The sequence below is a fragment of the Rhinoderma darwinii genome, chromosome 2, assembly GCF_050947455.1.
Source record: "Rhinoderma darwinii isolate aRhiDar2 chromosome 2, aRhiDar2.hap1, whole genome shotgun sequence".
Taxonomy (NCBI): Eukaryota; Metazoa; Chordata; class Amphibia; order Anura; family Rhinodermatidae; genus Rhinoderma; species Rhinoderma darwinii.
Window position 1 is genome coordinate 410,335,051 of NC_134688.1, and position 27,518 is coordinate 410,362,568.

The window sequence follows — 27,518 nt, forward strand, 5'->3', positions numbered from 1 at the left end:
GAAGCCTAGTAACGGCTTCCTGGTTGCCATAGCAACAATCGCCACCCGCGATCCATCGCAGGGAGGCCCGGGGGGTACAGAGGCAGCTCCCTCCCTCTGTCAACCACTTCAATGCGGCGGACATCATTGACAGCCGCATTGAAGGGGTTAAATGGCTGCGATCGGCGGTAACAGCCATCGCAGCCATTGCAGTGGCATGTCAGCTGTGTATAACAGCTGACAGCCGCCGAAGATAAAGCGCACACAGCTCCTGTGCTCGCTTTATCTGCAGGGCGTAACTGTACGCCCGTCTGCGGGAAGTCACTTAGATTTTGGACGTACAGTCACACCCGTGTGCGGGAAGGGGTTAAGGAGGCTCTGTCACCACATTATAAGTGCCCTATCTTGTACATGATGTGATCGGGGCTGTAATGTAGATTACAGCAGTGTTTTTTTATTTAGAAAAACAATATTTTTTGAGGGAGTTATGACCTATTTTAGCTTTATGCTAATGAGTTTCTTAACCCCTTAACGCTCCATGACCTACTATTAGGTCATGCTAACTGTAGCGTTCGCGCTCAGTGACCTAATAGTAGGTCATGGAGTAAACACGGCGCCGTTCGCGCGGGGCGCGTTCATGAGCTGTGATAGCTGCTGTTTCCGACAGCAGACTATCACTGCTCAATGTGCCGGGACCGATCGCGGAGCTCCCCCGCCGATTAACCCCTCAGAAGCCGCGTTCAATAGCGATCGCGGCTTCTTAGGGGTTAATCCGCCATCGCCGGCCTGCTACACGATAGCGGCCGGCGATGGTGACTATGGCAACCGGACACCAAACAATGGCGTCCGGCTATGCCATAGACGGAAGCCTAGTGGGTCCTGACAACGTCAGGACCCACTATGCTTGCTGTCAGTGAGTAGCTGACAGCTCTAATACACTGCACTACGCATGTAGTGCAGTGCATTAGAATAGCGATCATGGCCTCGTGCCCTCAAGTCCCCTAGTGGGACAAAGTAATAAAGTTAAAAAAAAGTTAAAAAAAGATGTGTAAAAAATAAGAAAATAAAAGTTTTAAAAGTAATAAAAGTAAAAGTCCCACTTTTTCCCTTATCAGTCATTTATAATTAATTTAAATATATAAACAAACAAATAAACTATACATAATTGGTATCGCCGCGTCCGTAACGGCCTGAACTACAAAATTATTTTGTTATTTATCCCGCACGGTGAACGCTGTAAAAAAATATATTAATAAACCGTACCACAATCACAATTGTTTGGTCACTTCACCTCCCAAAAAATGGAATAAAAAGAGATCAAAAAGTCGCATGTACCGAAAAATGGTAATGATTGAAACTACAGTTCGTTACGCAAAAAATAAGTCCTCGCACGGCTTTATTGATTGAAAAATAAAAACGTTCTGGCTCTTAGAATAAGGTAACACAAAAAGTGAATGATTGTTTACAAAACGTATTTTATTGTGCAAACGCCATAAGACATAAAAAAAAACTATAAACCTCTGGTATCGACGTGATCGTATCGCCCCGCAGAATAAAGTGAATATGTCATTTATAGCGCACGGTGCACGCTGTAAAAAAAAAAGTATACAAAAACAATAGTAGAATTGCTGTTTATTAGTCACCACGCCACCTAAAAATGGAATAAAAACTGATCAAAAAGCCGCATGCACCCCAAGAAAACTACAATGGATTCCTCAAGGGGTCTAGTTTCAAAATTGGGGTAACTTTTGGGGGGTTTCCAATGTTTTGGCACCACAAGACCTCTTCAAACCGGACATGGTGCCTAATAAAAAAGAGGGCTCAAAATCCGCTAGGTGTCCTTTGCTTCGGAGGCCGGTGCTTCAGTCCATTACCGCCCGAGGGCAACATGTGGAATATTTCTCTAAACTGCAGAATCTGGGCAATAAGTATTAAGTTGCGTTTCTCTGATAAATCATTTTGTGTTATTAAAAAAATGGTATAAAAAGAGTAAATTTCACCTCTACTTTGCTCTAAATTTCTGTGAAACACCTAAAGGGTTCATAAACTTTCTAAATGCTGTTGTGAATACTTTGAGGGGTCTAGTTTCTAAAATGGGGTGTTTGATAGGGGTTTCTAATATATGGGCCCCTCAAAGCAACTTCAGAAATGAACTGGAACCTAAAAAAATAAATAAATGAGGCAATACTTCGCTTCTTACATTATACGGATAATGAGCCGTGCCCACCCCGAGATTACCCCAGTTTTGACCGTTTGTGTAAACGGAGACCCCTATTAGACCGTTTCAGTGCCCGGTTTTCCCAAGCATACACCCCCGAGAAGTGTTTTTCTATTGATGAGTCCCTGGTACATTTTAAAGGGAGTTTTCAATTCCGCCAGTACCTGCCAGGTAAGAGGGCAAGGTATGGCGTGAAGATGTATAAGCTGTGCGAGATTGCATCAGGGTATACCTACAGATTTAGGATATATGAAGGAAAGGCCACCCGCAAACCAGACTGCATCCTGGACTACAATAGGTACATGGGAGGGATGGATTTGTCAAATCAAGTCCTGAAGCCCTACAGCGCCATGCGGTGTGGTATAAGAAGCTGGCCGGGCACATCATACAGATGGCTTTGTACAATGCGTACGTGCTACGTCGATGTGCAGGCCAGAGGGGAACTTTCCTGGAATTTCAAGATCTAATCTTTAGGGACCAGGAAGGGGGGGCACCCAGTACTTCTGGAAGTGAGGCCACACGCATCGTACCAGGGCAACACTTTCCAGGAGAAGTTCCCCAAACCGGTGGAAAGGGAAAGAGTCAAAAGAGGTGCAGAGTCTGCTATAAGAGGGGGATAAGGAAGAACACAATATACCAATGTGACACGTGTCCCGAAAAACCAGGGCTCTGTATAAAAGATTGTTTTAAAATGTATCATACATCCCTTGATTTTTAATTTACCCTGATGCACTCCGCACAGCTTACCCCCCTCATCTTTCCCTTCTGAGCCCTGCCGTATGCCCAGGCAGCTGATAACAGCCACATGTAGGGTATTGCCGTACCCAGGAGAACCCACATTACAATTTAAGGGGTGTATATCTCCGGTGGCGCATGCTGGGCACACTATATTGGACACTGAAATGGCATATATATATATAAAATTGCAAATCTCACACTGCACCATCTGCTGCGCATTATCTTTTACACAGTACCTGTGGGGTCAAAATGCTCACTACACCTCTAGATGAATGTCTTAAGGGGTGTAGTTTTTAAAATGGGGTCACTTCTCGGGGGTTTCAACTGTACTGGTACCTTAGGGGCTTCTGCATACATGACTTAGCACCAGAAAAGCTCCAGTAGGCCAAATGGTGGTCCTTCCCTTCTAAGCCCTGCCGTGTGCCCAGGCAGCTGATAACAGCCACATGTAGGGTATTGCAGTACCCAGGAGAACCCACATTACAATTTAAGGGGTGTATATCTCCGGTGGCGCATGCTGGGCACACTATATCGGACACTGACATGCCATATATATATATAAAATTGCAAATCTCACTCTGCACCATCTGCTGCGCATTATCTTTTACACAGTACCTGTGGGGACAAAATGCTTACTACACCTCTAGATGAATGTCTTAAGGGGTGTAGTTTTTAAAATGGGGTCACTTCTCGGGGGTTTCAACTGTACTGGTACCTCAGGGGCTTCTGCATACATGACTTAGCACCAGAAAAGCTCCAGTAGGCCAAATGGTGGTCCTTTTCTTCTGAGCCCTCCCATGGGCCCAAACGGCAGTTTATCACCACAAATGGGGTATTGCCGCACTAAGGACAAATTGGGCAACAAAATGGGGTATGTTGTTCCTTGTGAAAATAAGAAATTTTGATCAAAAATGACATCTTATTGGAAAAAATATCATTTTTTTCATTTCACAGCCCAATTCAAATAGGTGCTCTGAAAAAACTGTGCGGTCAAAATGATAACAAAAACCATAAATGAATTCCTTGAGGGGTGTAGTTTCCAAAATGGGGTCACTTCTGGTGGGTTTCCATTGTTTTGATACCTCTGGGCCTCTGCAAATGCGACATGGCACCCGAAAACCAATCCAGCAAAATCTGGACTCCAACAAACACATAGCGCTCCTTTCCGTCTGAGCCCTCCCATGGGCCCAAACGGCAGTTTATCACCACAAATGGGGTATTGCCGCACTAAGGACAAATTGGGCAACAAAATGGGGTATGTTGTTCCCTGTGAAAATAAGAAATTTTGATCAAAAATGACATCTTATTGGAAAAAATATAATTTTTTTCATTTCACAGCCCAATTCAAATAGGTGCTGTGAAAAAACTGTGCGGTCAAAATGATAACAAAAACCATAAATGAATTCCTTGAGGGGTGTAGTTTCCAAAATGGGGTCACTTCTGGTGGGTTTCCATTGCTTTGATACCTCTGGGGCTCTGCAAATGAGACATGGCACCCGAAAACCAATCCAGCAAAATCTGGACTCCAACAAACACATAGCGCTCCTTTCCGTCTGAGCCCTCCCATGGGCCCAAACGGCAGTTTATCACCACAAATGGGGTATTGCCGCACTAAGGACAAATTGGGCAACAAAATGGGGTATGTTGTTCCCTGTGAAAATAAGAAATTTTGATCAAAAATGACATCTTATTGGAAAAAATATCATTTTTTTCATTTCACAGCCCAATTCAAATAGGTGCTGTGAAAAAACTGTGCTGTCAAAATGATAACAAAAACCATAAATGAATTCCTTGAGGGGTATAATTTCCAAAATGGGGTCACTTCTGGTGGGTTTCCATTGTTTTGATACCTCAACACCTCTTCAAACCTGGCATGCTGCCTAAAATATATTCTAATAAAAAAGAGGCCTCAAAATGCACTAGGTGCTTCTTTGCTTCTAGGGCTTGTGTTTTAGTCCACGAGCGCACTAGAGGCACATGTGGGACATTTCTAAAAACTGCAGAATCTGGACAATACATATTTAGTAGTATTTCTCTGGTAAAACCTTCTCTGTTACTAAAAAAAAATTGAATAAAATTGAAATTCAGCAGAAAAAATGAAATTTGCAAATTTCATTTCCACTTTGCTTTAATTCCTGTGAAATGCCTGAAGGGTTAAAAAACTTTCTATATGCTGTTTTGAATACTTTGAGGGGTCTAGTTTTTAAAATGGGGTGTTTTATGGGGGTTTCTAATACATAGGCCCCTCAAATCCACTTCAGAACTGAACTGGCACCTTCAAAAAAAGGCTTTTGAAATTTTCTTAAGAATTTGAGAAATTGCTGTTTATGTTCTAAGCCTTGTAACGTCCAAGAAAAATAAAATAATGTTCAAAAAACGATGCCAATCTAAAGTAGACATATGGGAAATGTGAACTAGTAACTATTTTGGGTGGTATAACCGTCTGTTTTTCAAGCAGATACATTTAAATTCTGAAAAATTCTATTTTTTGTAAATTTTCTCTAAATTTTGCAATTTTTCACAAATAAAGACTGAATATATCGACCAAATTTTACCACAAACATGAAGCCCAAAGTGTCACGAGAAAACAATCTCAGAATCGCTTGGATAGGTTTAAGCATTCCGACGTTATTACCACATAAAGTGAAATATGTCAGATTTGAAAAATGGGCTCTGAGCCTTAAGGCCCAAACTAGGCTGCGTCCTTAAGGGGTTAATGGACAACTGGGCGTGTTTTACTTTTTGGCCAAGTGGGCGTTGTACAGAGAAGTGTATGACACTGACGAATCAGTGACCAATCAGCGTCATACACTTCTTTCCATTCATTTACACAGCACATAGCGATATAGCTATATCGCTATGTGCTGCCACATAAACGCACTATAACGTTACTGCAATGTCATGACAATGAATATACATTACCTCCAGCCAGGACGTGATGTGTATTCAGAATGCTGACACTTCGCTAACACAATCCCGACACTACAGCACAGCAAACTGTCATTTAAAACGAGATTACGCTTGCTGTGCTGTAGCGTCAAGCCCTAGTGATGAAGTGAGGTATCAACTGCTTGTAAATAACCGGATAACCAGAGACATACCGGCCATCATAATAGTTGACAAATTAGTGCAGAAATGCTTGTTCTATGATTTGTATGCATAAATTCTGGGAAGAAAGCCACGCCCCATTAGCCATACCACTACTAAGCCACGCCCCATAAAACCCACCAAAGAAAACACACCCTGTGCCCCTGGAAAAAAAATCTCAAATGCTGGCAACTAAGTATATAAGCAATGGGACAGAAATAAATAATATACGTATATGCCGCATGTCCATTCTTCGTGTGTGTTGTCTGTGCGGGTATCCCCGGTTATTTGTGTAGCCGACGTCTGAAGGCCGGCAGTTAACGGAGGGCGCTGTGAACGACTGAGCCTCTCGGTTTCCTATAGCTGTCACGAAACAAGACTAAGATTCCCCCTATAATCCAGATGCGAGAGGCGGGTCTTCAGGTAACGCGCTTCTATTTCATCGCGCACCATTTTTGACGGCCCCGTGACGTAGTGGTTGCCGCAGCAACGCCCCGCCCCCGGCGCGGTGCGGAGTAGGAAGTGGCCGGTAACCTTCACTCGGGGCCGGGATTAGCGGAGGAGAAGATCGGGAGGCGCAGCGAGCGGCCATGGTGCTGATAAAAGAGTTGTAAGGAGCGGGATGGGGAGCAGGTGGATGATGTACTGTCGTGGGGGAGGGACAGCGGGGAATGAATGAGATGAGAGCTGCTGTCGGAGGCGGTGAGGCAGGGATGTGAGAGAGGATCGGGGCTAGTGAGATGTATGTGCTGCTGGGACGGAGCTGTACTTGTGGGACGGATGTGTGTGTGTGTGTGTGTGTGTGTGTGTGTGTGTACACACACATATGTATAGGATCAGGGGGGATCGGCGCTGAAGACACCTGCACGCAGCTAATCTATAGGTATAAGCATATATGGGTGTGTATATATAACACCACACATAATGTTCTCTATGGGTGGGGGGACCTGTGCAGGACACCTCTGTCAGCCTGTTGTGGATGTGACACTGTGGGATATCGATCTTTACACTGACATTTGACACTTCCCTCTTCTGTGTCATGTTGGCTGAACTACTTGTGACACTACTCGCATTCAGTTTGCAGTTTCTTAGGTTATATACATGGTGGTGAATTAGATGTTATTGTTTATATCCATACACCTCTACATCCGTGCTATTGTTGCATTAACACATTTATACAATTGTTCACTGTGTGTAATACAAGATGTTCTATTCTATATCAGGGATGTGTTATATTCTGTATCAGGGATGTGTTGTATTCTGTATCAGGGATGTGTTATATTCTGTATCAGGGATGTGTTATATTCTGTATCAGGGATGTGTTATATTCTGTATCAGGGATGTGTTATATTCTGTATCAGGGATGTGTTATATTCTGTATCAGGGATGTGTTATATTCTGTATCAGGGATGTGTTATATTCTGTATCAGGGATGTGTTGTATTCTGTATCAGGGATGTGTTATATTCTATATCAGGGATGTGTTGTATTCTATATCAGGGATGTGTTGTATTCTGTATCAGGGATGTGTTGTATTCTGTATCAGGGATGTGTTGTATTCTGTATCAGGGATGTGTTGTATTCTGTATCAGGGATGTGTTGTATTCTGTATCAGGGATGTGTTGTATTCTGTATCAGGGATGTGTTGTATTCTGTATCAGGGATGTGTTGTATTCTGTATCAGGGATGTGTTGTATTCTGTATCAGGGATGTGTTGTATTCTGTATCAGGGATGTGTTGTATTCTGTATCAGGGATGTGTTGTATTCTGTATCAGGGATGTGTTGTATTCTGTATCAGGGATGTGTTGTATTCTGTATCAGGGATGTGTTGTATTCTGTATCAGGGATGTGTTGTATTCTGTATCAGGGATGTGTTGTATTCTGTATCAGGGATGTGTTTGTATTTTGTATCAGAGATGTGTTGTATTTTGTATCAGGGATGTGTTTGGGCCTGTTTACATCAACTGAGTCGACTGAGCTATTGATTCAGTCAAAAAAACGGAGATAAACGGAAACCATAAGCAATGTAAGCATTACTGTTGAAATCAATAGTAATGCATATGGAAGCTCTGGTCTCCATTCACCTTTCCGTTGATGGGTTCCTCCGAAGGAAAGCTCCGATGGAACCAATCAACGGAAAGCGAACGCCGATGTGAACACACTCTTATATTTTATGTCAGTGTTGTGTTATATTTTGTATTCTGGATGTTACCTTTTATATTACCCTGGACTGCACTTTTGTGCTTTTAATAACGTTTCTCTCGAATATCAAAATATCCCCAGCACGTCCTTGAGTTGTCCTCCTTGTCTCAAGGTGATAAAGATTCTATTCAGCCATTTGTTTTATTTTTATTTTTTCTATCCTTTTACCATTAGTAGCTATTGTAACCCCTATGTGTGTGTGCGGGGAGGGGGGGTGTCTTCTGTTATATATAACTTTTATCTGAGTTTTCTGTCCAGAGCAGAGGATAATTGCTATTCGTACATGAAGCAGTGGGTGACTGCGTAGGTTAATAATATTAAAGAGAACTTGGCAATGCCCTGTTTTCCAAGACTTGGAGTGAGCCTATTGTGACAGATGATAACATGAAATCATCTACAGTACAACATGGCCCATTGTCAATGGCATCGTTTGATTACCAGAGGCATAACTTGGCATTGACCTTGATATTGGGCTGCTCTTGGGCCCACCCAACTAAGCTTGTTTGTATTCCTCTTGAAAACTGTACAAAAATGTCGTAACCCATTATAATTATAAAATACATTGATGATCTGATTATAAAATAAAACATTCTGCAGAGAGTTAGAAGCTAAAGTTAGAAGCATATGAATGTCCATGTTGCATCCATGTGGTTTCCGTGTGTTGTCCGATTTTCTCCTCTGCAAACCCTTCCTGTTAATTCCTAGTAGGCTCTGTCACCAGATTTTCAAACCCCTATCGTATTGCAGCAGATCGGCGCTGCAATGTAGATTACGGTAACGTAATCCTCGCTCGTCCTCGCTGCGTCCTCGCTGTGTCCTCGCTCGTCCGACACGATGCAGGACCTGGGGCAGGAAGTGAGTGACGTCACAGCGTGATCTCTCGAGAACACGCTGTGTGTCTGTGCACTGCCAGAAGCTGGGTGTTGACGAAGAGAAGTGGATGATGCTGATTCGTCAGCGTCATACACTTCTATTCACAACGCCCAGCTAGTAAAAGAAGTAAAAACTCCCAGATGTACTTAACTTTAAACACGCCCAGTTGTACTTAAGAAAGGCTCATTTGCATAAATATAAAAATGCTCATAACTTGGCAAAAATGCTCGTTTTTGAAAAAAAACAAAACGTTACTGTTATCTACATTGCAGCGCCTATCTGCTCCAATAGGAGATAGGGGTTTGAAAATCTGGTGACAGAGCCTCTTTAACATACTGATGTTGTCCATGTGTTGCGCGTGTTTTTTCTCACGGACCCATAGACTTTAATGGGCGAGTCTGGTCCACAAAAACGGACCAGAATAGGAAATACAGTGAATTTCTCACAACGGACCCACCTTCTCTGTGAAGGTCTGTTGTTAAAACGGACAGCACACTGACGAGAAATACATTCGTGTGAGTAAGGTCTTAGTATGTTAGTAACACTTTGTATAATGTAAGGTTATACTGTACAACTTTCTAAGGCCTGTTCACATCAGTGTTTGGGCTCCGTTCACCCTTTCCATTAGAGGAACCGATGAACAGAAAGCCGAACACAAACTATCGCTTCCGTTTGCATTACTGTTGAGTTCAATGGTAATGTTTCAGTAGGTTTTCATTCCGTAAAATTTCTGTTTTTTTCACAGAAACACGCAGTCAACAGTACTATTATTTCCGTGGGGAAAAAACGTAAACTTTACAGATTGGGAAACCTACTGAAACGGAAGCATTAACATTGACATCAATGCTAATGCAAACGGACGCGATAGTTTCCGTTCGGCTTTCCGTTCATCGGTTCTTGTGACTGATGAACGGAACCCGAACACTGATGTGAACAGTCCCTTAGATACTTTTGTTTTAATTCCTCCTCATTTTCTAGATCTATTTGGCATCAGAAAATCAAAACATTGTTTACATCCAGATGGGGCTGGGCGATTTTGACAAAAAATTGAACCTAGATTTTTTCCAACACTTTGGGCGATTTTCTATTTGAATCTCTATATTTCTTATTTGTGTTCTGTTTATTTAACAGTAATACCAAGAGATAATTTAATACATTTTCTTTATATAAATAATTCTTTAACATATATTGCTATAATTATTGTACGTAACTTCACATCTTTTAACCTCTGCAAATACTTTATCATAAATACAATTGGAAATATGTATATTTAATTGATTATAACTTCTGTGTTTCCCCGGCAGGGAACAGGTTAACAGAATCTATACTCAATGATGCGCTGCGTGCACTAACCTCCCTCTCTACCCGTCACCACCTCAGCCAGTCTCCGACATTGCCAGATTCACACGACAGTATTTGTACCGTAAAAAATGGTCTGTGTGTCAGCCGGATTTCGCGACCCGATCACGGTACCTGTGACCGGGACTCCTGGTATCGTAGTCATTTAGGCTACAATCACACGACCGTGAAAAAAAAAAAAGGCCATTAAAAACTGATCAATGGTCAATTTTTCATGTCCATTTTGCATCCGTGTCTACAAATTCTAATCCATTTCCAGTCCATCTTTCATGGCCGTTGGATTTCATTTGTGGGTTTCCTCCGGGTACTCCGGTTTCCTCCCACACTCAAAAAAAAAACCTATAGGGAATTTAGATTGTGAGCCCCAATGGGGACAGTAAAAAGAGGACCTCTGTACAGCGCTGCATAATATGTTGACGCTATATAAGTAGCTGTAATAATAAATAAATAAGTGTAGATAGTGACCTAGTGCCCACATGAAGTGACCTAGTGCCCACATGAAGTGACAGTGCCCACGTGTAGTGACAGCGCCCAAATAGTGCCATGGTGCTCATGTAGACAGTGCCACACCCCCTTGCCGATAGCACCCCCACCCCTATGTAGATTGTACCCCACCTTGAAGATCGCAGGAACCACTCCCCTCCCATGTAGATAGCACCGACACATATGGATCCAACCACCCTTGCAGACCGCAGCACCACCCGCCTCTTGTAGAGCGCACCCCCACCCTTTTTTTACATCGCAGCAGCACTCCCCCTCCCTTATAGATCGCACCTCCCTTCCTTGTAGATCGCGCCACTGTAGCTACCACTAGGAGCTGAATCCCCGGCCAGAGGTTGCCGACACTTTGGCCGGGGATTCAGCTCCTAGTGGGAGCTACGGTGGCGCGATCTACAAGAGGGTAGGGGGGTTGGGGTGCGAGCTACAAAGTACATGGGGGGGGGGTGGTGCGATCTGCAAGGGGGGGTGCTATCTACAATGGCATGATCTATAAGGGGGGTTTGTGGTGCGATGTACAAAAGGGGGTGCTATCTACAGGGCGATGTGGCTATGTACTAGGAGTCCCTGCTTCCCCACGGAACTGCTGTTCCGCACTTTATAATTTTGTACAGTACAGCAGTTCCATGAAGAAGCAGAGACAGAACGGAGGGGCGCTAGTTATCATTTTATAGAACCTACATTTGGCACATTGTAGTTATGGGAGGATGGAGTCCGGAGTATTCATGAGCTGCCGCTGCCCTGAATTCAGCGTTCCCTTTTAACATAGATATGCCCTAGATCTGTATAGCTGGAATATTGACCCTCAACACATAATTCTAGTTGGACCAAGGTATTCCAACCCAATGTAAAATATTGCTTTATTTTATGTGTTTATTTCTTGATGTGCAATGGGGTCACTGATTTCTGAGGCTTTGTGTTTTTGTTTTTTTGTCCTCACATGATCTGAGCCGTCAGCTGGTACTTGTTGTAGGGGCTAAGCAGGATTTATTATGTTCTTGTTTCAATGATTCTTTCTAAAAGCATTTCTGCCGTCACCCCTCATTTCTGCCGTCACCAGTCATTTCTGCTGTCACCTCTCATTTCTGCCATCGCCCGTAATTAGATATTGTATGAAGTTACCAGTAACTAAGGTTAGATTTGTTGAGTATGTGATTTCCTCTTAATGTCTTAACCTTTGCAATGAATTGTTATCTTCTAGAGATCCCTCATTTCCTTCTCTGTGCCAGAAATATGTCTTGTTTAGTATGGAAGTATAAATAAGATATCCAATCTGTCGTCAGACTATGCTGCTCGAAGGACAGCCTAGTATGAGAATAGGTCTGCTATCCTATTAGGCAAAATGGCACAAAAAAATATTGTGCCATTTGTCTAACAGTAGCAATACAAAAATACATTGGATACATAGTGAGGAGTCCGGTGCATTTGTGAGGGGAGGAGTCCGGTGCATTTGTGAGGGGAGGAGTCCGGTGCATTTGTGAGGGGAGGAGTCCGGTGCATTTGTGAGGGGAGGAGTCCGGTGCATTTGTGAGGGGAGGAGTCCGGTGCATTCTTTGATTGCTCCAATAAGCCAATCTGCAAAATCTTTTAATCACAAATTATAGCAGCGCTTAGGGACTCATGTTAATAAAACTTAAAAACAAAAAAACACGTCCAGTTTATAAAGATTAAATGGGTTATTTTTAGTTTTGCTTGCCACTGCTTAGATTGTGGGTTCCCCTACAAGAAACTGATCAATTGCTGCTGGAAACCACCTAAGTTTAGGGGAAACCGCAACATCAATGCTACTTTTAAAATCAATCGGCATCTACTGTTTTGGGCACCTGTGGTTCTTTAGCTATGTGCTAGATGGGCTTTCTGCTTTAAAGAGGACCTGTCATGTCACCAGAGAAGTTGATCTGTCGCCACACCTGGATTGCTGCCTTTCTGATTCCAGCGCCGTTTATTTTCTGTTTCTAGGTGCCTTATGTTTCCGTCCGGTCCCCGCCCGCAATTGGACAGTACGGTTTAGGTTCAGTCCTTATTGGAGACAGCCCAGTTGTCTATTTATGAATTGGCATGTAAGTCACCAAAATGAACGAAGGCGGTGAAATAGTCACCAAACTTCAAATAAAGGGTGCTGGAATCAAGGGGAAGGCAGCAATACGGGTATTGCGGAAGATTACGTTTTCTGGGGGCATAACCGGTGATCATTAACTAATAGAGAGCGGTTCTGAGCTGCATCCTCCCATATTGATCAATCTTCCCATTATCAGTCTAAGTACAAGTAGTGACAAGGAGAATTCCATTAATACACACCAGTACATCAGGTGAAAGGCCCTTTGTTATAGTTGGTCATTTTAGAACATTTGTAAGAATCGCTGGAGAGGTCAAGGTTACCTTGAGGTTCTGGAGAATTCTGTATTGATTAGCGGGGAGTATTACATATCATCTGTGTCACTAAGTCTTTGTTACATGTTGTTCTAGAATCAATAAGACTTTGGTGATTTCTGGTCTATAGGTTCGCATTTTGTCGGTATGCTATTGTATTTATATTTTGTGCCATTGGAGCCATTAAGCAACCTGGTATACGCCAAATATGTTCTACAACCAATAGAGAATTAATCCGATTGTAGTTGTCGTGGAATGTTTTATAATTTCCGTATTCTTTTAATTTTCCTGCGATTTGTAGCTTAAAGGGGTTTTCCAGCCAGTAAAAATTGATGGCCTATCCTCCAGGATAGGCCATCAGTAGATGATATGTCAGGGTCCAACTCCTGGGACCCCCGCCGATTAGCTGTTTTGAAGGTGGGTGCAGCGCTCGTAGGTGCGCTGCTTCTTCATTTATTCTTGCTCGGTGTCAATGGAGACACATTCAGTGGCGATTCACAGGTATTGCACCCTTTTCTCCCATTGACATGAATTGGAGAAAAGACTGCAATACCTGTGCAGCACTCGTATTCGCGCTGCACCCCCTTCAAAACAGCTGATCGGCGGGGGTCCCAGGCGTCTGATCCCATCAGCTATCAGATTTTACTGTCTGGAAAACCCCTTTAATGTTAAATACAAGCGTAAAACAAATTACCAGAAAATATACAGTTAAGTCCTTGATTTGTCCTCTTCTGTCTAGCTCTTATATTCTATTCAACTTTTGTCTCGGTTACATCCAGTGACCATAAACGTGAAAAAAAAAATAACTCCTGTAACTACACCCTTATGGGGAATGCAAGTATTTACTAATGTCAGGAGAGCCGACAGGTCCTCGTTAAAGAGGATCTATCATAGGGAGGTACATGTATATTTTTTATATAAAAAATCATTAGCCCCATTATTAAAAAATAATTCAATGCTTTTTAGGATGCACGCACTTTACCTCAGTAACCCGACTCACCACAGGAGTCCGGTCTGCACTTCCTTTCCAGCAGCTCACGTCTATGACCAACAGTGCTTTCGTAAAGGCCCAGTGGTGCTTCTATAATAGCTCCCCCTCCTGGTAGCATACGATACAAAACCTAAAAAAAGTGCTATATATAGCGGCTATACAGATAACTGCTATCTACTGTATATACATCACTCTTTTAGTCAGAGCCATGATAACTAGCGAGATCTCATCTTCCTTTTTTTTTTTTTTGTTAGTAATATTTTGTTCATTTTTTTTTTAATATATAAAAAACATTGATCTTCCCATGATAGGACCTCTTTAAATGTTTTTTTTTTTTCTTAAAATGTTCAACAAATGTTAAAATGTTATTGTACTGACACAAAGTTGCGATATGTGCATCGCTTTCTTCCATCATCACACCTTTTTTTTTATTAGACCTCAATTATAAAGGAAAAGGGTTGGGACAGAACTCTGTAACCTTTAAAATAATCTAAAAATACATTCCAACATTATTTCCTTGAACTTCGTGAAAATAAACTTCTGCTGTCTGCGTGTTTTTAAATGACCTTTTCATACATGTTTATATCTTTCTTTTCCTTTTTTTCCTTTTGCAGCCGAGTTGTGTTGCCTGTGTCCGTGGAGGAGGTAAGAAAAAATTCTACTACTACTCACTAAAAAAATAAATAAAAATAAAATCCTTCAGTTCTAGTACATGTGAAACAGTAAGTAGGATGGCTAGACCTGCTAAATTTGTGTGTTTGCAATGGAGACCAGGCAAGCTAAGCCCTGACCTCAGCTAAATTCCAGTTTGAAGATGGAGGTAATTGACCCCACTGGTTCCTTTTGCAAGATTTCTTAGAGACTGCTTGTTTCAGGAACTTGCAGAGTCATCCAGAATTAAAAATAGATTTTTTTTTAAATTTTTTTTTTTAAATGTTCTTTTAACTATATGCTTATGGTAGAATTTCTGGAGTCACGTTTTTGTACAGTGTGACTAAGTCCTTTGCTATCTGACAGTAATCACACCCAGCAATTACATGTAATGCTCTGCTGTTTCCTGTAACTACAGGCGCTTTGCTTGAGGATGCTGGTAACGAACGCTCGGGGTCCTGTATGCTTCATGTAGTAAGACTCTAGATTCTATAACAAAAGTCCAGTGAAGTGAAGCATGAAGTGTACAGTGTAATTGTAAATCATTGATTAGCTGCAGATTGCCATGGATACTGTTTGTTAAAGGCGTCACAGCGGTCAACTGTTCAAGCAGACAGTCAAGAAAGCTCTCATATCGGGTGATCTTTGACAGGCCGTTCATAACCAAGTTTACTGTGAGTTAGCAGGAATCAGTGATGTATCTAGTATTGGATGTGTACAGAATTGTTTTAAATAGGCTTTGCAAATACTAAGTTTACACTTGTTTTTATATTTCATTTGTAAAGCTTTGTTAACAATTGTGCTATTTATCCATCAGGTTTCTGTTGTTTTTTTAATGGTCAGAGTAGCACGTAGCATGCCGCACTACTCTAATCCGTAAAGGAGAAAAACGGAAACCTGATGCACCCATTATAAGCCATTGGGGGGGTAAAAAGAAAACAAAAAAAAAACCTATTCGTGAGGCTGGGTTCACACGACCTATTTTCAGGCGTAAACGAGGCGTATTATGCCTCGATTTACGCCTGAAAATAGGGCTACAATACGTCGGCAAACATCTGCCCATTCATTTGAATGGGTTTGCCGACGTACTGTGCCGAAAACCTGTAATTTACACGTCGTCGTTTGACAGCTGTCAAAAGACGACGCGTAAAATTAAAGCCTCGTCAAAAGAAGTGCCGGACACTTCTTGGGACGTTTTTGGAGCTGTTTTCTCATAGACTCTATTGAAAACAGCTCCAAAAACGGCCGAAAAAACGGGGCGAAAAACGCAGCGAAAAACATGAGTTGCTCAAAAAACGTCTGAAAATCAGATGCTGTTTTCCCTTGAAAACAGCTCCGTATTTTCAGACGTTTTTGGCTCTGCGTGTGAACATACCCTAAGGGTTTTTGACAAATTGTAATGGATTTGTCATAACGCCGGTTTGAACAGAGACTAATTGATCCAAAACTGATTGAGAAACTGATGATAAATTGGCGTCCGTTTGAAACAGTTTTTCAATCTGTCACCTAATGACTTCAGTGACCAGAACTGATGAAATCTAATAACAATTTATGTACTTTCAAATCTGTTTGAGTTCTAGCAAGGAAAAAAAATAAATCAAAACACAGGTACATTGTGACATCATCAGCACTTGGTGTTTTGTTCTGTATTCACATCCAGAGCTAGATTCAAAATTCTATTTCTTATCAGCGTGCAGTGATAGGAGCTCCGATTTCTGTTACTCAGTTAGAGCTCAGCTGTTAGGGCCACGTGTAAGGCTCTGTTCACATCTGCGTTGGGGTCCCGTTCTGACGCTACGTCAGAGGTTTCCATCACCATTGATTTCAATGGTGACGGATCCGGTGCCCGTGGTTTCCGTTTGTCTCTTTTGTGCAGCGGATCCGTCGTTTTGCCGGAAGCAATAGCGTAGTCTGTTTCCGTCTGTGTCAGTTTGTGTCTGCTCAGGGTCCCGTCCTGACGGAAAGCTCAGACGGAACGTCCGAACGGGACCCCACCGCAGATGTGAACAGAGCCTAACTGGAGTGTAGATCAAGCTGCAGAAGTTTTAAAGCAGCTATGAATCTGTATGATTCCTTTAATTTCAGACCCCGACCCCATGGGCAGAGAGTCCTGAGGTTTCTGTGATTTTGGGCCGTTTTCTTATTTAAATTTCTAAGAGGCTGCAGTGTGCAGTACAGCTGCCTAAACCCATGCAAAGTAGAAATATACATTTTGTCTTTAAAGAGGCTCTGTCACCACATTATAAGTGCCCTATCTCCTACATAAGGAGATCGGCGCTATAATGTAGGTGACAGTAATGCTTTTTATTTAAAAAAAACTATGTTTCACCACTTTATTAGCGATTTTAGATTTATGCTAATGAGTTGCTTAATGCCCAAGTGGGAGTATTTTTACTTTAGACCAAGTGGGCGTTGTACAGAGGAGTGTATGACGCTGACCAATCAGCGTCATGCACTCCTCTCCATTCATTTAGTCAGCGCATAGGGATCCTTTTAGATCACTATGTGCTGTCTTATACTAACACATTAACGATACTGAAGTGTTTAGACAGTGAATAGACATTCCACGGGATGTCTATTCACAATCCCGTTACTTCGTTAGTTACAGTAGAACAAAGCGTAATCTTGTTGTAACCTGTCATCTACAGCGTAATCTCGCGAGATTACACTTGCTCTGCTGTAAGTACCACAGAAACCGTAACGAAGTGCTGAGATTGAGAATAGACATCCCGTGGAATGTCTATTCACTGCCTAAACACTTCAGTATCGTTAATGTGTTAGAAGAAGACAGCACATAGTGATCTAAAAGGATCCCTATGCGCTGACTAAATGAATGGATAGGAGTGCATGACACTGATTGGTCAGCGTCATACACTCCTCTGTACAACGCCCACTTGGTCTAAAGTAAAAACACGCCCACTTGGGCATGAAGCAACTCATTAGCATAAATCTAAAATCGTTAATAAAGTGGTGAAAATAGATCGTTTTTTTTAATAAAAAGCACTGCTGTCCCCTACATTATAGCGCCGATCTCCTTATGTAGGAGACAGGGCACTTATAATGTGGTGACAGAGTCTCTTTAAAGCATCAGTTGAATAACATTGGATAGTAATTGTTACCTCGATTTAACCCCTACCCGCACCAGGACGTAACTGTACGTCGTTGCGGGAAGTTACTTCCCGCACGAGGACGTACAGTTACTGAGTTAATCCCAGTGCACACTGTCGGCGACAGTGTGCACCGGGAACCAGGAGGTCAGCTGTCGCCGACAGCTGACACTCCCCTCTTGCCGGCCAGCGGTCCTTTGCCGCTGATTTCGGCGCATTAACCCCTTAAATTCGGCGATCGGGTGCAATCGCCGAATTTTAGGGGTTTCTAACATATCGGCAGACCCCCGTCCGAAATCGCGGGGTCTGCCGATAGTTAGTATGGCAAACGGAAGCCAAACAATGGCTTCCGGGTCTGCCACGGACAGAAGCCCATCAGGACCAACCTTCGGCTGGTCCTGATAGGCTTCCTGTCAGAGTGACAGAAAGTCACTGTGCCGTTCCCGATGCACACTGTCGGCGACAGTGTGCATCGGGAACTTGGAGATCAGCTGTCCCCGACAGCTGACACTCACCAGTGTTGCCGATCAGCGGCTCATCGCCGCTGATTTCGGCAATTAACCCGTTACATGCGGGGCTCGATTGCGATCTCCGCATGTAGCGGGTTTGTAGCGCATCAGCAGCCCCCATGCAATCGTGGGGGCTTCTGATGCTTGTGATGGCACCCGGGGGCCAGACAACGGCCCCCAAGTCTGCCATGTATGTCAGCCTATGAGGATCAGCCTCTGCTGATCCTCGTAGACCAACTGTCAGAGTGACTGTGACGTCACACTGACAGTTGGAATACATTACACTACCTAGGTAGTGTAATGTATTCTAGCAGCGATCAGAGCTGCAGGTCAAAAAAAGAAAGTGTAAAAAGTAAAGAAAAAAGTTAATAAACAAAAATATAAAGTGTAAAAAGTAAAAAAAAGTTAATAAAAATGTTTTATAAAAGTGTAAAAATAAAAGGTTTTGTTTTCCTATAATAAGTCATTTATTATAGGGAAAAAATGAAAACGTTAAAAAAAAGTACACATATTTGGTATTGCCGCGTTCGTAACGACCCAATCTATGAAACTATAATGTTAATTTTTCCAGACGGTGAACGCCGCAAACAAAATAAACGGAAAACTGTCAGCATCGCTATTTTTTGGTCACCACCCCTCCCAAGATATAGAATAAAAAGTGATCAAAAAGTCGCATTTACCCCAAAATGGTACCAATAAAAACTACAACCCGTCCCGCAAAAAACAAGACCTCCCTCAGCTTTTTTGACGAAAAAATAAAAAAGTTACGGCTCAGAATAGCGTGTCCCAGAAAATAAATTATTTTATAGAAACTTAATTTTATTGTGCAAACGCTGCAAAACGTAAAAAAAACTATACACATATGGTATCGGCGTAATCGTACCGACCGGCAGAATAAATTAAAACGTAATTTATTGCGCACGGTGAACGCTGTAATAAATAAAGAATTTAAAGCGCCAAAATCGCTGTTTTTTGGTCACCCTAGCTCTAAAAAAGATCCTGAGGGGCCAAAATGATCACTATACCACTAGAAAAATTCCTTGAGGGGTGTAGATTCCAAAATGGGGTCACTTTTGGCGGGTTTCCACTGTTTTGGTCCCTCCGGGGTGTTGCAAACCCGACATGGCACTGAAAACCAATCCAGCAAAATCTGCGCTCCAAAATCCAAAAGGCGCTCCCTCCCTTCTGAGCCCTGCTGTGGGTCCAAACATCAGTTTACGACCACATATGGGGTATTGCCGTAATCGGGAGAAATTGCTTTACAAATTTTGGGGTGCTTTTTCTCCTTTATTCCTTGTAAAAATGAAAAAATTCTATGTTTCCACAGAAAAATAGGTGATTTTCATCTTCACAGACTAATTCCACTAAATTCTGCAAAAAAACTGTGGGGTCAAAATTCTAACTATACCCCTAGAAAAATGCCTTGAGGGGTGTAGTTTCCAAAATGGGGTCACTTTGGGGGGGTTTCGGCTGTTTAGGTACCACAAGACCTCCTCAAACCTGACATAGTGCCTAAAATACATTCCTAAAAAAAGGAGGCCCCGAAATCCACTAGCTGCTCCTTTGCTTCTGAGGCCGGTGTTTCAGTCCATTACGACACTAGGGCCACATGTTGGATATTTCTAAAATCTGCAGAATCTGGGCAATAAATATTGAGCTGCGTTTCCCTGGTAAAACCTTCTGTGTTACAGATTTTTTTTTATTACAAATGAATTTCGGCAAAAAAAATGAAATTTGTAAATTTCACCTCTACTTTGCCTTAATTCCTGTGAAACGCCTAAAGGGTTAAAATATTTTCTGAATGTGGTTTTGAATACCTTGAGGGGTACAGTTTTCAAAATGGGGGGATTTATGGGGACTTTCTAATATATAAGGCCCTCAAAGCCACTTCAGAACTGAACTGGTCCCTGAAAAAATGGCCTATTGAAATTTTATTGAAAATATGAGAAATTGCTGCTAAAGTTCTAAGCCTCGTAACGTCCTAGAAAAATAAAAGTACGTGAAAAAAAATGATGCAAACATAAAGTAGACATATAGGGGATGTTAACTAGTAACTATTTTGTGTGGTATTACTATCTGTTTCACAAGCAAATACATTTAAATTTAGAAAAATGCTAATTTTTGCAAATTTTTGCTAAAATTTGAAGTTTTTCACAAATAAATATTGAATTTATCGACCAAATGTTTTCACTAACATAAAGTACAATATGTCACGAGAAAACAATTTCAGAATCGCTTGGATAGGTAAAAACATTCCGGAGTTATTACCACATAAAGTGACACATGTCAGATTTGAAAAAATAGGCTGTGTCCACAAGGCCAAAACAGGCTGTGTCCTAAAGGGGTTAAAGACTAACCATTGTTTCTACTTTTTTTTAAAGAAATCAATAATGCAAGGCTAGATAAGAAATTTTATAATATCTTCTAACCGAAAAATCACTCGTTCTATACTTATCAGCTGCCTCTCCACCTCGTTTCCCTGCCTCATGTTCGGATCACTCTCCATTCACTGGTAAAATGTATCTTCAGTGATGAAGACGGATTATCAGTCTTGCTGAGAGATCATGTTACAGCTGCTGTCTATGGAGAGGACAATAAGGCTGGGTTCACACGACCTATTTTCAGACGTAAACGAGTCGTATTATGCCTCGTTTTACGTCTGAAAATAGGGCTGCAATATACGTCGGCAAACATCTGCCCATTCATTTGAATGGGTTTGCTGACGTACTGTGCAGACAACCTGTAATTTACGCGTCGTCGTTTGACAGCTGTCAAACGACGACGCGTAAATGGACTGCCTCGGCAAAGAAGTGCAGGGCACTTCTTTGCCACGTAATTTGAGCTGTTCTTCATTGAACTCAATGAAGCACAGCTCAAGATTTACGAGCATCTCAGACGCCTCGTAAATTACAAGGAGGAGCATTTACGTGTGAAACGAGGCAGCTGTAAACAGTCTGTCTTTTCACACGTAAATGCCTCTCATCGTGTGAACATACCCTTAGGAGGGAGCTGCTGCAGAGAGAGAGGCGGAGAGGTTCAGAGATGCTGCTGCAGTTTCTAGCAAGTGTTCCACTGTCTCACCCCAGTGCTGGATTCTCAGCTACAATGCTCAGTACCGCTGTACATGCTGTACAGTACATGCTGCTGCTTTTGAGGGTGTGCTACAGAAATATAGGGGAGCAGGGTCTCCTCTTCTCTGTGTGTGCAGTGTATGGGAGACCTCATAGCAGTTGGTCTCCTACCCTTCTGAAGCGGAGTTCAGGGAAAACTGGCAATTAGAGATGGAGCCTGCTTTGGCAGAAAACTTCTGATAAATGCATATACAAGTCAATACCATTATTCCTCATGTGAAAAACATTCAAATAAACCAACCTGTTACTCTTTAGGGTATGTGCACACGAGAAGTGCCTTTTACGTCTGAAAAGACAGACTGTTTTCAGGAGAAAACAGCTGCCTCGTTTCAGACGTAAATGCTCCTCCTCGCATTATGCGAGGCGTCTTTGACGCTCGTAAATCTTGAGCTGCTCTTCATTGACTTCAATGAAGAATGTCTCAAATTACGTTGCAAAGAAGTGTCCTGCACTTCTTTGCCGAGGCAGTCATTTTACGCGTCGTCGTTTGACAGCTGTCAAACGACGACGCGTAAATGACAGGTCGTCTGCACAGTACGTCGGCAAACCCATTCAAATGAATGGGCAGATGTTTGCCGACGTATTGTAGCCCTATTTTCAGACGTAAAACGAGGCATAATACGCCTCGTTTACGTCTGAAAATAGGTTGTGTGAACCCAGCCTTAATTTGTGCTCCATAGGCTTTGCAAATATACTGCCACTTGCCCCAATGCTTCTGATTGGCCGAGGGGGGTTCACTACAAACTAGTTCATGCGTTTTGCTTAGTGTGCATGAGAGATTGCAGTTTTTGATCAGCAAATTGAGGATGAAAGTTGTTGATATGTGAAAATATCTTCGAGCATTTTGTAGCTGATTTAAAGGGGTTGGCCACGATCAGACAACTGATGACCCATCCACCGGATAAGTCATCAGTATATCATCAGTGCGGGTCCAACCCCGCACTGATCGGCTGCCGGATGCTTTGAAGGGTATGCAGTAATTGGAGCCTGAAGCAGATGGCTCTGACCACTTCATAGCGGTCATTCTGTGGATCTGATCCTATTCACTTGAATAGGAGCAGAACTGCAGGACGGCAGCTATACCGTGACTGGAGCCAACTGCTTCCGGCAATAACATCCGGTGCCCGGAGGCAGCTGGAGCAGCTGATTGGTGTGGGGTCCGGGTGTCGGACCCCAACTGATGACCTATCCGGTTGGTCATCAGTTGTCTGATCGTGGAAAACCCCTTTAAGGGCCTGTCCTAGTGATAGATGCTCTTTAGGCCACTCTCACGTGGCAATACTTTTTTTTCAGTAATTTGCTTGAGTATTTTTAAAACAAAACCAGGAATAGATCCAAAAACACAGAATAGGCCAACATTTTTTTTAATTTATGCTTTTCCCTGTGTAGGTTTAAGCCCTGGTTTTGGCTTAGAAATGCTGACCAAAATATTGTGCTGTGAAAGGGCCTTAGGTGGGAGCAGTACGCAAACTTTTTCTGTTTGACCGCTACAGTCCAGGTCCATAAGAAAGAGTTGCACACAAGTCATGTGATGGTTGCTGTTCTGTGGCCAAGGTCTGTGTGTAAGCCCTGCCATGGGCTACGTTCACACATTGCAGATTTCAATTGAAAAGAAAAACCTCACTCTATTCCACAATGTAAAACCATCTGCCCACATGTAATCCACTACAAAATCTGCCACAAATTGGTTAAAAAAACACCACCTTACAGCATGTAGTACTTGAAAAATATGGCATGCTGTGGTTTTGAATTCGGTCTTATTCACATGCTGTGGAACCATGGATTTTAAGATTATTTAAAGTCCCATCGTATATCTATGCAAGATTTTGTGGATCTTAACCGTGAAAATATTCAACAATTCAGCAAAAACAGGCAGTCAAGACAGCCCTTGTCCATATGCCCTTCATAGAGCGGGGGATCCCTGCTTGGTGGGGCCCTCCTCTGATACCCGTAACAGAGAGTGGCTCCGGCTTTGGCGGATGTGATTCACCTGAATGACAGATGCAGGGGAAATGTCTAGCTGGCCACGGCTTCCCAGGCAAAATCCGCTCTGGGTGCCCAATGGCTCCAAATTGAAAGTTTTCTCCTTTTTCCAAACATAGTATTTTATGTCTTTGCTGCTGTTTGCAGATAAATTGTCAGTGCAGCTGGCACAAAAAATTCAGATTTTTCCCTTGTTGAACATTCATTTATAAGGTGAGGTGAATGTGCTGTTGTCAACCCTCAAATACATGCTTTTCCCACTTACTTTCTACTGCATCCAGGTATTTTTAGATTGTTCTAGAAAGAGGATTTGTTTAATACATTTGGTTAATAGTACCGTATCCCATATCATATTGCAGAGCAGCCTTGTAAGAAATGTTTCTGAATCCTCATTTAATAGTTCTCCATAATTCGCCTCCTCAGTATCTCCGAGCACATACCCAGTGACTAATACAAAGCTGCAAAGTCCAAAAGTACAAAATGGTTATTCAGTGTTATTTAACACTAAGTCCTTCCCTCCACCGCGCTGTTGAAGCTGATTAATGTTGTCTTAAGCTGCGAAATTACCTCAAGAAAGATTCTTTTATTCTGTGGTATTTCCTCACTGATTCACAATATGTGATGCCTTGATGGTAACTGCAGAGAACTGAAAGGCCTTGATTGGTGAAAGTGAATGCACATTAAATGTTTTTTACTAAGATACAGTTAATTATTATTATTTTTTTTTAATGCAAATATACTCATAATAGAGAAAAAAAAGCAACCCGTACCTTGTTCACTACTCTGTGCGGCACCACGGTCAGTAATGTGACAATGCACGGGCCCGCACATGTACAGGTTGTTGTGCTGCACATGTTGCCATGTAACACCTAGCATAATAGTACATTTCTATTAACTATTTAACCCCTTAATGAGCAGCCTATTTTAAACCTTAATGACAAGGCCATTTTTTACGTTTTTCCATCGTCGCATTCCAAGAGCTATAACCTTTTTATTTTTGCGTCGACATAGCTGTATAAGGTCTTGTTTTTTGCGGGACAAGTTGTACTTTTTAATAGCACCATTTTGGGGGACATATTATTTATTGATTAACTTTTATTAACTTTTTTTTGGGGGGGGAATAGAAAAAAACCTGAAATTTCACCACTCTTTTTCGCGTCTTAAATCAACGGCGTTTACCATGTGATATAAATAACACAACTTTTTTCAGCGGGTTGCAACGATACCAAATTTGTATAGTTTTTGTATGTTTTAATGCGTTTTTAAAGAGCCGTAACGTTTTTATTTTTTCGCCGATGCGGTTGTATGAGGGCTTTTTTTTTGCGGGAACACTTGTAGTTTTTATTGGTACCATTTTGGAGTAGATGCGACTTTTTGATCACTTTTTATCATATTTTTTTAAAGTCAGGATTAACAGAAAACAGCAATTTTTCCATAGTTTTTTATTACATTTTTTACGCCGTTCACCGTGCGGGTTAAATAATGTAATACATTTATAGTCTGGGTCGTTACGGACGCTGCGATACCAAATATGTGTAACTTTTTTACTTTATATTGTTTTTCTAATAGTAAAGCGTTTTGTAAGGGGAAAAGCTGGTTTTTCATTTTTTTTCACATTTTTTTTTAAATTAACTTTATTAAACTTTTTTTTTACTTTTTTACTAGTCCCACTAGGGAACTTTAATATGCGATTCTCCGATCGCTATTATAATACACTGCAATACTTTTGTATTGCAGTGTATTACTGCCTGTCCGTTTACAACGGACAGGCATTTGCTAGGTCATGCCTCCGGCATGATCTAGCAGGCATTCGCTCCAGGCAGACCTGGGGGCCTTTATTAGGCCCCCGGCTGCCATTGGAGATACAGACACTCGGCGATCGTATCGCCGGGTGTCGGGTGGGGGAGAGAGGGTGCTCCCTCCCTCTCTCCAAAACCACTCAGATGCGGTGCTCGCTATTGTGCACCGCATCTTAAGGGTTAAACGGGTGAGATCGATACTTATATCGTTCTCACCCGGCAGAGCAGGGACGCTCCCAGCCCTCAGCTACCTCCAGCAGCTGAGAGCAGGGAGATTTGACGCTCCCTGCTCTGTTTACTTTATCCTGATGCAGTGCCGTAAATAGGCATATGCATCAGAATAAAGCCCGTTCGTGGCCGCCGTTAAAAGGCGTATTGGAGGTCACTAACGGGTTAAGGAAATGTCACAATATACCGCCTGCTTGTGGGAAAGGTTTCAAAATGTATTGTGACAATAGTCTCATGGCACTCCGTCGTTTATTGAATATGCATAGCGCCCCCCCCCCCCCCCCAATAAACAGTTAGATTCTCACTTGAAAGTTGGATCATCCCTTCAAGGCACCCAACCCCTTGTTTCCCTCCATAAGCACTGGTGTGTCATTTGTGGCCAGATTCAATCGGCAAAATGAATTTCATCTTAAATTTGCGTTGATTTATTCTAAGTGCACTATCTCAGGGGGAAGTGCATGACACAGCAAAAGAAAGAACACCAAAGCGGGAATCCCTTTAAAACACTGGGCACATGCTGCTTTGTATAATGGTGTATGTATGTGTGTATATATATATATATATATATATATATATATATATATACAGGGCCGCCATCAGGGGGGGACTGGGGGTACTGCAGTGAGGGGCCCGGGCATAAATTAAAAAAAAAGGGGCCCGCACTCTGCCGCTGGAATTAATATACTCACGGCAGTGTGACTCTTACGATTTCATTTCGGTGAAAGGAACAGGTCCCATCACGAAGCAGGGGCCCGTTCATTACATCAGAATAAAACCGTAAGGGCCCGCTGGAGAGTGACATGTGCCTGCCCCTCCTCCTCCGCAACAGTGTGACAGCGTGTGGGGAGGAGACAAGGGGTGGAGACATCACAGCAGCGGGAGTTATGAGCTCAGCCTCGGAGGATACGTCCAGCAGCAGCAGCAGCAGTCGTCGTCTTCTTCTTCAGACACAGTGAGTACTAAGTTATGTCTGTGTCCGGCTGCTGCTGCCCAGAGCCTCCTGAAAAAATCTCCTCCTGCCCCCATAGAAAGTAAATATCTTACCCACCTCTGTATTATGTTAACACTGCAGCATAGGATTGTATCAGCTCTGCGGCTCTTATCTCCCGTCCTGTGTAACATGTGGCAATAAACCTGTCTTCTCCCTCTGTTTACACAGGACAGGAGAAAAGAGCCTTCGTGGAGCTGAGTGATACAATCCTATGCTGCAGTGTGAACTAATACAGACGTGGGGAAGATTTTTGCTTTCTATGGGGATGGGGTAGAGTGAGATGATAATGGGGGCAGGGAGATGATAATGGGGCAGATAGATGATAATGAGGCAGGGAGATGATAATGGGGGCAGGGAGATGATAATGGGGGCAGGGAGATGATAATGGGGGCAGGGAGATGATAATGGGGGCAGGGAGATGATAATGGGGGCAGGGAGATGATAATGGGGGCAGGGAGATGATAATGGGGGCAGATAGATGATAATGGGGGCAGATAGATGATAATGGGGGCAGGGAGATGATAATGGGGGCAGGGAGATGATAATGGGGCAGGGAGATGATAATGGGGGCAGATAGATGATAATGGGGGCAGATATATGATAATGGGGGCAGGGAGATGATAATGGGGCAGGGAGATGATAATGGGGGCAGGGAGATGATAATGGGGGCAGGGAGATGATAATGGGGCAGGGAGATGATAATGGGGCAGTGAGATGATAATGGGGCAGATAGATGATAATGGGGGCAGATAGATGATAATGGGGGCAGATAGATGATAATGGGGCAGGGAGATGATAATGGGG

The 27,518-nt window shown here is 42.6% G+C and overlaps 1 protein-coding gene across 1 annotated transcript in view; it reads left to right on the forward strand.

Annotated features, from left to right (window-relative positions):
- Positions 1-6,512: 6,512 nt before the first annotated feature.
- The window catches only part of PITPNA (phosphatidylinositol transfer protein alpha), a 72,572-nt gene continuing 51,566 nt past the window's right edge, over positions 6,513-27,518 (forward strand). Inside the window, exons 1-2 of the mRNA XM_075854182.1 lie at positions 6,513-6,632; positions 14,930-14,960. Of these exons, the coding sequence (XP_075710297.1) occupies positions 6,613-6,632; positions 14,930-14,960 (51 nt within the window). The 5' untranslated portion in view covers positions 6,513-6,612. The remainder of the gene's footprint in view (positions 6,633-14,929; positions 14,961-27,518) is intronic.